General features: G+C 39.1%; 2 protein-coding genes across 19 annotated transcripts in view; one reads left to right on the top strand and one right to left on the bottom strand.

The window, feature by feature from the left end:
- The window catches only part of FAM227B (family with sequence similarity 227 member B), a 121,187-nt gene that overhangs the window by 22,309 nt on the left and 86,532 nt on the right, over window positions 1–12,346 (bottom strand). The gene's annotated exons all lie outside the window — the stretch shown is intronic.
- The window catches only part of GALK2 (galactokinase 2), a 49,415-nt gene that overhangs the window by 25,486 nt on the left and 11,583 nt on the right, over window positions 1–12,346 (top strand). For 8 of the 12 annotated variants that reach the window (XR_014934344.1, XR_014934343.1, XR_014934345.1 and 5 more), the window contains 2 exons: window positions 1,589–1,741; window positions 6,605–6,815. Coding sequence is in view for 9 of the 12 variants with exons in the window: in XM_085515453.1 (XP_085371579.1) it covers window positions 1,589–1,741; window positions 6,605–6,815 (364 nt within the window). In the remaining 3 variants the exon portion in view is untranslated. Of the gene's footprint in view, window positions 1–1,588; window positions 1,742–6,604; window positions 6,816–7,833; window positions 8,310–8,786; window positions 9,236–9,455; window positions 9,478–12,346 lie in introns of those variants that run through there. The other 4 variants (XM_085515456.1, XM_085515452.1, XM_085515458.1 and 1 more) reach the window with 4 other exon arrangements.

Genomic DNA, 12,346 nt, shown 5'->3' with positions numbered 1-12,346 from the left:
CAGATGAATGCAGTTCTGGCCACCCATCTCAAAGAAGTTATACTAGAACTGGAAAACTTGGAACACTGGCTGAAAAATTTAAAACGTCACCTTGGAAAAACAGTGTCTTGCAGGGTGATGTTTTGAAGCTCTGTAAAATACTGAATGGACTAGAGAAGGTAAATTGAGAATGCATTGTTTTTCGTAACCAAAGAACTAATAGAAACACAATGACATTAACAAGCAGCTTGTTCAAAAACAAACAAGGAAGTTGTTCTTTCAAAGCATTCATTGTTAAATTGAGAAATACCATACATTCTGGAAGACAAAAGTTTAAAAGGGGTTCAAAAAGGACCTTCATGGATGTGCTAATAGAGCATTGGCCTATGTGTGGCTATTAAACAAAATGTGATGAATCTTCCAGTAGAACTGCCATAACCTTTCCTTATGGGAAGCTGGAAAAATCCATCAGAAAAAAAGAAAAGAAAAAAAAAAAAAAAGAGATTGCTTTATATGTGTCGTATTTTCATATTCCTTCTAAATACCCATTTAAGGCTGCTGTCAAACACAGGAGACTGGACCAGCTCAGTGGTATATTCTGAACGTAGCAGCTCTTCGAGGCTATACTGAAATGTAAGCAAGCTTGTCTGCCTTGACAGTAATTTTGTGACGTGGTCCAGAATCTCAATGGCAGGGAGTAACACAGATGCTGTACATAATGTACAAGCAGATTTGTCATTGTTTATTCAGCACTGTAGCTGCTCAAGGAACTTTCTGGGGGTGAAAAATGCCAAAACCGGTAAAGACATCCTTGCTTGCAGAGTTACAGTCCATACTAAGCAGCGAAAGCAGGGCACATGATTTACAACTTATCCTAATGAGAAACCAGATGTGAATTTAATCTCTTGATTACATTACATCCTGAATTATTTAATTAATGAATGCCTAGCTTATTCCATGAAAAGGTCACATAATGTTGGGAACATCTTGCACGGCCTATGTAGAGCATCTGTGAGGCAAGACAGTCTCTTATCTTAGAAGAAAGAAGTTGGTAACTACTTTTTTATATAGTTTTATTTCATTTCTCTGATTGCTGGTGTGTAACATGACCACCATCTCCAGTCAACCCTGTTGAGTTTGGTAATGCGCTGTACCTCAGTGAACTAAATCTTCTTGATTTAGTGGAAAAATAGAAAAATAAGGGGGAGACAGATATTGGTGGAGGGAAGGGAATGTAAAGCTGCTTGTTTCTAGTAGCACACACATTAGCTTCAGCCAGGTCTGGTACTTTTCTGTAGATCAAAGGAAAACTGTTGTCTTAAACAGGCAAGAAAAATAGGTTGGGTGGGGTTCTGTGAACTGCTGAGAAAACCCAAAGACTTAATGGAAACATTTTAAAATCCAGCTACAAGGGAAGGGGTTGAAATGTATGTGCAACTCAGCCAATGAGGTTAAATCTCTTTTCTTGCTGTTTCATGTCAGTTTCCTTCATTAACTGTCCCTGGATTTCCAAGAGAAAAAACATGCAAATTTGCATTTGATTTATAGAACTAAGTGCACTGTTAGCTAGTAGTAAATTAAAACTAACCAGTCATTTTTCTTTCGATAGGCCAAGTTGATAGAGTTCAGTCCTCTGAGGGCAACTGATGTTAGACTTCCAAGCGGAGCAGCGTTTGTTATTGCTAACAGTTGTGTTGAAATGAATAAAGCAGCAACTTCTCATTACAATATTAGGGTAATGGAGTGTCGTCTGGCTACAAAGGTAACGTATGGCTTATGTCAAACTCTAATGAAACCTTCATCTAAATATGTGCTTTTCTCCACTTCTGACCAATCATATCTTTACTTTAACACCTGGTTAGGTGCTGTGTTAAGTAGCATTTTTTCTTTCCAGCACCAGACACTTCCATCTCTGCAGAAACAACTCCCGACGAGTTTAATGGAAGTGCAGGGGCTGTGCCCTTATATAGAAGATTATGTGATTTTAATTCTATTTAATTTATTTTGTGTTATATTTGAATAGAGGAAATATGGCTATTTTTCAGCAAAAAATACTCCGAGTTAATGAGATAGACTGTTTCTAATTAAAGCTGAATAATGACAAATAATGGAAAGCAACCAGTGTGGTCACATGTTTACTTGTATATATGGCAATAGATGTGTATTTTCGAGGATTTGGAAGACATCAAAGCTACTAGTTGGAGGCCTGGAAGTAATATTGGAAATACTGAATAGCAGCAGCACGTTAGTGTAAAATTTAAAAACAGGCCTGAATGAAAACCCAGCATTTAGGTTGAACTGCCTGTTTACAGTTTGCAATTCTCTTTAAAATATATGGATTCTGAACATGACAAGTCTAAGTTCTTCTTTAATTGTGGATTTTATACACCATCCATTTGGGAATATGAGGATGGAGGGTCTGAGTCTTTTAGAAAAATACAGTGGATCTTCTATTAAGTTAAATGAGGAGTAAGCGTAAAGATTCACTGCAGCTATAACCCACATGGAGTGCTGCATTAAAGAAACAAAACTGGGTCATATAGCGCAGATAAAGTTTATAAAGTACAGCGTGGAACTCCTTGTCACAAAACATTTGGCCAGAATACAGGTTTGGCTCCAGTACTCAATCTAAACAAACAGGTACTTCTAGCAACGTTCTATGAAAGAAAATACTGCAGTTACTGTTAAATAATAAAACAAAATTGTTGAATAGATTAAAATATACTGACAAAATGTGATGTAAAATATGATGGTTGGGATATTTTTACAGGAGGGAAGTAAAATGGGAGGCTTTTAAAATAGGATTTCAACTCAAGTATGAAGAATAGCTACATTTTAGGTGCGTGTTAGATATGGTAGAAATGATAGCACCAGTGAGTGCAGTTTAAGTTGTTGTCATTGAAGTTAATATAAAGATTCCTATGCCTTTAGAAAAATGGAGTTAAGGACCTCTCCATGTTACGGATGTAACACGCTGGATTTAGGCTGATTGACTAGATCTTTTAGGAAGAGTTTATTTTGGAAATTATTATGCATAAGACACAAAGAGCCTTTGGAGATGATATGTTTTGAAAGGCAAACTGTAACAGTAAGTGCGTTAAGTTGGAAGACCTTTTAAGGTATTGTTCTCTATGCCACTTTTTGCGAATCAAATCACAGTTTTCTAAACTGCTTTAAATTATTGAGTCTGTTTAATAAAATGATGGCAAGGAAGGATTTTATTTTTTTTATACTACTGCTATGATGCAGCCTTTAAATAGGTACCTATAGCACATCCATGATTTTAAGTAGACTAACAACATACACCTGTCTATTTGAAAACATATGCTGCCCAGATGGAAAGTTGCACATGCTGCAAAAATATTTTGAGTCAGGAAAAGACTGTCTTTAGGAAGAGGTCACAGTGGGGTGAAGGAGGGCAGGTATGTAAGTGGAAGCAGGGAAGTCTTTTATGCACCGTTAAGCTAACGGAAATATGAAATAACATTCACAGTTGTGCTTTACAAGAAATTCTCATTGGGTTTTTTGAGGATGGGCATTTTTCTATTGGCCATTCTAATATTTCTTAATTGTTTGCAGAAAGCTCGCTGTAAATAAAGATGCCAACACCATCTATTTCTGCTGTCACTAGTGCAGAATATTTTGATATCAACCTGTTGTACAGTAAGCTCCTGAGCATCCCAACCTGTCCTTCTCAGGTTCTGCACCTTTCCCTTCTAGACCATTATTCATTTGCTTACGTCATTTGTTCTGGGGCACGTTGTCTTTTCTTATTTTTGTTGTAGTCTCTCACTGCTTTCCTTTGCACCATTAAACAGTATGTTTAAAGTCATGTCTGTTCCTCAGAACACCCTCAGTTCTACAGGAAATTAACTTGTTCGTTGTGTATCAGAGCACTTGTGCAGTACATACTGCAGGATGACTGAGCATTAATGCATGCTCTGCAATCCCCATATTCACAGTGTGTGGTTCACTTCAGTCTCAGCTAGAGTGGAGCCAAGAATTTCTGCAACTAGGATGCCATGTACTTAATCAGCTCATGTTTGTTAAATGTGGAAAAACACTCAGATGGTATTACGGAAATGTAAAGTATAAGAAAGGGATGTTGCTATATAAGGGCAAGGCATTCCTGTACTTATTCTAGTCATTTATATTTGTCCCATCATTCTCTTAGTTAGTACAGTGCTCCAGTGTGCCTGTGTTGAACAATAAAAGACAATAACGACTACAGATGCTGTATCCTGACAGTTCAGAGCCAGCTGGATGCTGTCCACATCTTTAATCCATCTAGTCAGAGATCAGCAAGAAAATATCCAATTGTGGGATCGGTACTGGGTTTACTTTTCTCTATATAATAGATGGGACCATTCCCATCTCTGTTCTGTGTCCATTACAGTTTGAGCTGCTGCAGTTCGATATTTGTTCAAAACAAAACAAAGCAAAAACATTTCTTTGCCTGTAACATCTTTTCCAAGGCTGTTATAGTTGAAACATTGTTATAAGCAACTTCTCCCAGCAGGTCCCGCTCACAGAGCTGAGGGGGTCAGCTTCCATTTGGAAAGTTTTACCTGTACAACTCAGTGTAGGTAGCTCTTCTAAACTGCAGCATCTCCAATGAAGAACAGAAATGACAGTAGATGCAAAAGAACATGGGACAAAGATTACAGCTAACTGGATTATTTATTTTACAAGTAGAAAGATTTTTGTTGCCTTGTAGAATGTTATATTATTTTTTCTGAATTCTTCTGTTTAACTTCTGATAATAAAGTTCAGGGGATGCTGAACGTCAGGGTTACAGTTATTAGGGGAAAAAATCCATTCATTTAGTACCTTGAAATGCTGTTAAAGTCTTATCATAAACACACACCAACACAGGATTTACCAAATATGTAAATAAAATAACTGAAGCAATAATTGTTATTGTAACTGATCCATAAGTAAGCTAAGATGCTGTAATGCTGAGGCTATAGAGTTCTAGATGCTCGGTGTCTTTAAAAGTAGGCCAGAAACAATCAATCTTTCACAACAAATTGTCCCACCTTGATTTCTGCATTAGTCACTACACACTGCTGCTTCTTTCTCTACCACTGAACACAAAACTGTTTTAAATGGCGTCAGAGTCATATGAGTAGGATTTTGATTGGATTTTGTCCTGCCCTGTTAAGCTTCACATAAATCTTAGCAAGTCACTAGATGGCACCAAAAGTAGTTAACTTTTATGTACCATAATAAAGCAAAACTGGAAAAGCTCCTGCAACAGTACTGCTGGAGGGGAGCAGGAGGGTGAGAATCTATAGCAGATAGCTGGGCAGTAGATCTGCTTAAACAACCACCTCATGCTCCAACTTCAGACAAAGCAATGTAGATACTTTTCAGGCATGTATGTGAATCCCCTGATATTTTTAATACAGGAAGTTACACACATGCTAAATTGCTTTGCTGGACTGAGACCTAAATGATTTCAAACCAATCTTACTCAAACCCACTGTTTATTGAAATGAATAACAAGACACACTGGGTGAAGTTTGGGCTCTGCTGATGAAGAGTTTTAACATGGATTTGAGTGGGAAAAGGATTCCATTCTCTGATTTTGCTGCAATGCTTTAAACTCTCTGCAAATATTCAGCCCGATCTGGTACACACAGAGCCTAAATCCCAATTAAAATGGTGAAGAATTAGAGGCAGCGAATGCAGTCAAATGATACTGGCACTTTCCTGCTAATCCATCTCGGTAGTGATTTGTTGAAATTGGGGTGTTGTATCAACAAGCTCCCACAGCGACCACTTAACATGATTTGAACATTAATAATGTTAAGAATGTTCCACCTCATGAAAATATGAGGCAAGTTGTTTTACTCAGCTTTTTTCATTAGACACAGGGGAACATCATCGCATGCCGCAACTTTCTAAAGAAAAACCTCTTTGACGTATTTCCTTTTAGGATTCCAGTGCATTAAAGTAACTACCTTCAACTGCCAAGAAGTCAGAAAGATACATTATACATGACCTCGTTATGTGGAGTGGGAAAAACAAGCGTACCTATGACTAGTTAGCACAATGGCAATCACATAGGAATGGAACAGGTTCCAACTAACACATCATAACCTTCTTGTAGGGCTCAAAATTTCTATGTTTAAAAAATGTACTTATTTAAATTTACTTTGAACACTGCAGTATGGGAAGGACTATTGTTAATTCTTTAGCACAAATATATATATTATGTTTTTAGGGCTATTATGAGAACAGATTGTTGTGTCTTCCTTGAGTTCAACTCTAGGAGCATCTTAGTTTTCAATGCTAGAATAAATTATACCAGGATAGAAACAGACTCCTTGGGGACCTGCAGTGTTACAGTGCTGTAGCATTGTATAAGCAATAGTCTGAATGTGGCTTTGAAATATTAATAATTGTTTGAAGTAATGACATCCACAGAAAAGGAGGAATGGCTGAATTGATATCACACAATGTCTCATTCACAGACCTGCTGTACACGGATAGGAAATGGATATGGATAACTCCCAGTTAATAAGTGAAAAGAGCACGTGGGTCTTGAAGCTGCTGATGGAGAAATTTGGTGTTAGTTTTAACCTGGGAAGCACAACCTGACTTATTTTTTAAATTTCAGATTCTCGCAAAGTCAAAAAGTTTGGACTGGAAAAAAATGCTGAGACTCCAAGATGTGCAGGCCAGCCTAGGAGTCAGCCTAGAGGAAATGCTGACCATTGTCGAGGAGGTATTACATCCGGAGCCTTACAGCACAGAGGAAATTTGTAAATGCCTGGGAATTAGCCTGGAGGAGCTCCGCTCTCAGATCCTGAGTCAAAACACACAAAATGGTAAGCGTATATGAAATACTGTTTTTCACTTTACAGTGCTTGTGTTATATAAAATAGCTCTTTATTAATAAGTGGTGCACAAGACTCACCAGAATACTTCTCCAGAATCTTGAGAATCTAAATAGCAGAATGGCTGTACAGTAGAAGAAGTAGCAGATTATAGATTAGTCTGTACTAGTTTAGAGTCATCTCTAGATAGATTGAAGAGAAGTCTCAAGTTAGGCTTCCTTTTTAAGCCGAATCTCTAACAAAACCGGACAGTTTGGCTGGGTACAGCATCAATTAAATAAGTCCTGTTTGCTCTCTCTGGACTCCTTTCTAAAGGAAAGAATTGCCTTAGATGTATATAGTAGGGTTGCTAATGGTACTTAATAATAGAGCTCTTATGAAATAATTAATTGACATTCACAGTCATTTCCAATTGAGATTAGAATCTTGCTTTATGAATTTTAAATAACCCATATTTCTTTGTTTCCACTCTGTGGCTTTAATGCCTCTACTGTTTTCCACAGCCAAATTATATCCTTGCCCAGACTGGTTTCAGCGAGGTTTATATTTGTTGCATGTAAATCAGTAACATATATATACATACTGATGCATACATTTAAAAATATGCACATCTGGAACAACTGTAAATGTTATACATTGACCAGGGACCAGGTCCTGAACCTATAACCTTTTTTGCGAGCCAGTGATATCAGAGAGCATAAAATTATCTTAGTGTCCAATTACATTGCCAGAGGGGTACCAGCGTGGAATATGGTGTCTTAACCCAGCTTGTTACCTTCATAGGAGGAGCTCTGTTAACTCTGTGCTGTACGTACAAGAACAGAGCGATCTATGTACGTGCACTCAGGAACATTTGCAAGGGGAACTACAAAGTTCTGAGTGCACTGTGCTGTCCCCTACCTCTGCCCTTTATGAAGGTGTACAAGACTCACAAAGATGTTTATAATCCATATACCTGGTTTATAAAACATAATTTTACAGTTCTGTTGAACTGAGTTGTTTCTTACAGATTGTGTTTTTCCACACCCCTTCAGAAAAAAAAGGTCTGGAGAAAAAGCTGAAACAGAAAAGCTACAGAAGAAACTGAAGGAAATGTTATACTGCAGCTCTGAATAGTGTTTGCAGATGTTTGCTGAATGGAATCTCTTAAACTTGTATGGCCATGATTTCATTTGATAAGGCCAATTACAATGGGTTATGCTGCAAGTCTCTTTGCATGTACAGTATAAAATTAGAGATTTCTGTAAAACTATATACAAAAAAGAAACAAGACAGACACAGAAAGAAAGAATCTAATTCCACTGTTGTGTTCTTTGTTAACACACCAGACAAACTGCACTTTATGTTGGCTCTGGAAAACTAGGGGGTGTTTGACAAAAATGCTTTTCTTACCTCCCTGCCACTTTCCCACTATACCTTAACAACAAAGTGTCACTTCTTCATGTGAGAAACCCTACCAATAAAGTACGTCATTTCTGCAGAGCATTTCAGTATATGGTTGAACTTTTGCTCAACATGAACAGAGTTAAAGGTACCTTCCTTCCTTTGTAAAGGTTGCATTATCTTTCCTGTTACAATACTACAATGTGAAGTGCAAAATATTTGCATAAGAAACACCAGGTAGGTCATTTACTGGATTGTAGGTTTTGTCTGTGCCTGAATATAAATCAGTCAGTAATTTTAATTCGTTTGTATTATTCAAAGCCCAGAGTTAACATCTTGTACACACTCTGTACCTACTGCTTAAGGATATGAAAGCGCTACGTCTGTTATTTTAGCCTGAAGTCAGCTTTCCCTCGCCTGCTCCTCCAGTGATGACACTGTGTGCTTGCCCGTAGTTCTGCATGTATGTAAGGCTGACCAAAGAAAAACTCCAGGTCCCAAAGAAGAATTACATGGACAGGCTTTGGGCAAGTCTTGAGCTGTGGCTGGATGCACAACAACTTCTAATCTCTTTTATAGGCAGGTACTCGAGGATTCCTGCGGTGTCTCACTGCACAGCCCACTTGTTCCCCAGGTTTGGAGAGATACAGGTGCTGCACAAAGCCTCTATAAAGCCTCACACAGCTGTTCCATGGCCAACTCACAATCCTGAGTTTAAATCCCCCTTCCAAATGTTTACACATGGATTGCACTTGTGGCTTCTGAACATCTCTAGAACCAATAATATATTTAACATTCGAAGGTACGCAATACCATAATTTTGTCTTGGAGTCGAAGGCTTCACAGAACATTTAGTGTGTGGTTATTGTGGGACGTGAAGTATTTATAAGCCTCACCACAAGAGAATAGTTGCCTGTAAAATAATGTATTCCCTTAACTATAAGATGTTTTTTCCTTCTTAGATGACTTATTTTTAAAATATTTTATTCCTTTTCGCAAATAAAATTATAATCTAATTTTGATATTTAGACCTGGGAATGAAATCATCATTGGAGTAACAGGTATCTGTTTACCATCAAGATTTGGCTGTGTAACTGCCCTCTTGTTTGTCCCCTGGGAAGACAATGGATCTGAACCTTTTCTGTAGTTGCAATGAGTGCTGTTTGAATAGCATTTCATTCCCACTGCCAAGTCATGTGTATTAATGGTGATCTCAGTGCAAGAACAATTTTTACTCTCTTTGTGCAGAAAATAACACACAGCTTTATGTGAAGGTGGACACAGATCAGCGATACGTAAAGCTCTGTCATGTGCATCGGTGGAGTGTCCTTGTCTTACAATAGCAGAAGTTACCTCCATGCTGGTGCACCTCAGAGCACTTCCTAGCTTGGGGGTTGGGGTGACAGCTTCATCCTCATCCACGTCATGGAGGAAATAGAGCACATACCGTTCTCCTTCCATAAGGATGTGGATTACTTGGGATGAGCCCTAGCATGTGGCTGCTCCAGCTGCCATACAGGTACAGGTAGAAGCAGACATTTTGGGTGGGCCACAGGTCAGGCTTAGGCACTGGATGTTGTAGGTTAGTTGCAACAGTTTTGCTAAGGCTCACATTTCCCTGGAGAATTACCTTAAGCTGGCAGTTCCTGTTCTCTCAGAGCAGGTGTCTGCTCTGTGGGTCACTGAACCCAGCGATGACTGGTCCCTTGGTTTATTTTCAGAGAGCCAGATTACAAGCAGTTATTTGAGCAGTCCCAGCAGAATAACTGTTCCCCACTTTGAGGAGGGGGTTCAAATCTGGCTCAAATTAAAGCCATCTGGCAGCATTTTCTTATATACATTATGAGCCAGAAACCTTCACCCTCTTCATGTTCAATCAGCAGGATGCCTAACAGAGAGAGGTACTATTCCACGTGGGTAATGCTGGTAGAAACTGTCCCCTACATGATTTTGCATTGGTGAATTTTCCCTGTTGTAAATTTCTAACAGTTCCATCAGCCATGTGTAGCTCATTAATCTACAGTGAAGCAGATTGTAAGAAGCTGCCAAAGCAGCTAGAAAAAAATACACAGCCTGAAGAGGCTGGTCTTTTGCTAAAGGTCAGACAGAATTGTACAGGAAGCCCCTAAAGAAAGGAATCTGCTGAAGTTGAAGTTACAGCAAATAATGTGAGTTGCTGGGAAGCCACAGTGTTTAATTATAAAGCAAAAATTCCATCTAAGAGGAGAGTACAGGTTTACACAGTTTTCAGTAAGTTAAAACAAAAAATATGACGACGCAGTTGCAAACACACAGTAAACTTTTCTCTTACATTTAACTAACATTTGTTTGGGACAAATAGCCCAGGATTTTTGTTTGTTTTAGCATACTTTATATGGATTTTGGACAAACTTCCATTAACGTTAGTCAGTTGGGTCTTAACAAATGTCAGGGTTCTCGCTGCAGTGTGAAACGTTAGCGCACTGGAAAATGTTACTGCTTCTTTCTAGGGCAGTTAGTGGCTGTAAGGGAACTGGATCGAGCCGCTCATAGGTGGTACCGCACAACTGCTCTGTGGAGGAGCAGAGTGAGGGTGCACAGAGTGCACAGAGGGTCAGCAAGAGTTCTGACATTCTCTGAGAAGCAGAAGTGGAGGGGTAACATGAAGCAGTTACAGTGGATGAGATTCCTTGAGGACCTGCAGAAATGCAGTTAGTGGAGCGATGAGCTGAAGGTGGGTTAGTGACAGCCTGACTGCGGGTGAAATGTACTAAAAACTTCAAAATTGGTCTCATTTTGACTTCTTGTGTTTCTTTTTCCTGATCTATATGTGTTGCAATCCATAAAAAGCACAGCTCACCTTCACTTCAGTCCACAAGAAGTTTTTTTTACCAGTGCACATCTGATATCGTACAAAATAAATCACAATCTCTATATTTTTTCTTCTGAAAGACAAAAAAGACCCCAAGATTCTGATCGTGCCAGCATGGCCAGGTCTAAAATCAAACAGCTCCCTCTTGCATGGCAGTAAGTGGCACAGAAAGAAGCAGAGAAAATACGTGGTGATTTTCAACAAACAGCTTTTGGCAGGATGGTTCTGGTCAGAGGCTGGATCCTTAACTGATACAAATCTCTATCAGTGCAAATGGTGCTACATCATTTTAAACAAATAGAACATTAGAATTGGGTCCTTTTATGGGAGAAGCATTATTCTGGGCGTGTGCTGGGCAACTGCTCTTGTGCCAGTGTGCCATAATGTCACTGCAGCAGGGATTTTACATTCCTCTCCAGTCACCAGAGAAATGGGTATCAGAGGGCAATTCAGGCCTCATGCAGTTCTGCAGGCTGCCCTTCCACTGTTAGGAGAGCGAGCTGAAGATCTCTGCACACCTCGTTTGGAAATCAAGTGGGAGAACCCAGGCCGTTATACTTTACTGTATTAGGAAAACATATGTGCATTTTCAGTTAGGTTAAGTACCTGATTTCCATAAACAATACTAGATTTAAGGACCCAAATGCCTCTAAGGATCTGGCACTAGTTCCCTAAGCCCTGCTTTTTTGCTGTGCTCTGAGCCCAAGAGGGCGAGAGCTTATAACCCAGTCCCTGTGTAATGCTGCATGCTTTACTTTGAGGGCTTCAGTTTCAATTCTTTCAGAGCCCTGCAGCCCTACCTCAGATATAAACTAACCAGTTGTGCACACTTAAGTTTTCTTTTAACCGTGACAAAATGTGGCTTAGGAAATCTCTCTCTTTTAATTGTAAAAGATATGGTTGTTTTCCCATGAAGCACACAGATTTTGATCAGCTCCTGCACCCTTCTAGAATCCTGTGTTTCACAGCTCCTTGGCACAGACTATCAATTCAGATCTCACTTAGGTGGATCTGATATACAGGCGGCGATGTAAGCAAGAAGGTTCGAATTTAGATGCAGTTTCTGGAAATAATGTGTGCTCTGCTATCTTTTATTATATGGAGATGGTTTGTTGGACTGCCCATCCAAACAGAAGAGATCCAGAGTTTCTCTATTACCAGAAGCATTTGGTGTTGATAGCTGAAAGTATGCGAATCGTTTCATTGCTTTAGAATAGGACTTGCAGAGAACTTTGCTGTCCTGAAGAATATTCTACCTGAACAGCAAGTATTCCAGAGAGAAGAGCAA

The sequence above is a fragment of the Coturnix japonica genome, chromosome 14 (genome assembly GCF_054131305.1).
Source record: "Coturnix japonica strain WE chromosome 14, WE-NBRP24, whole genome shotgun sequence".
In the NCBI taxonomy this organism is placed as follows: Eukaryota; Metazoa; Chordata; class Aves; order Galliformes; family Phasianidae; genus Coturnix; species Coturnix japonica.
Note: the sequence above shows the minus strand (reverse complement) of the source record. Positions and strands in the feature narration are given on the sequence as shown.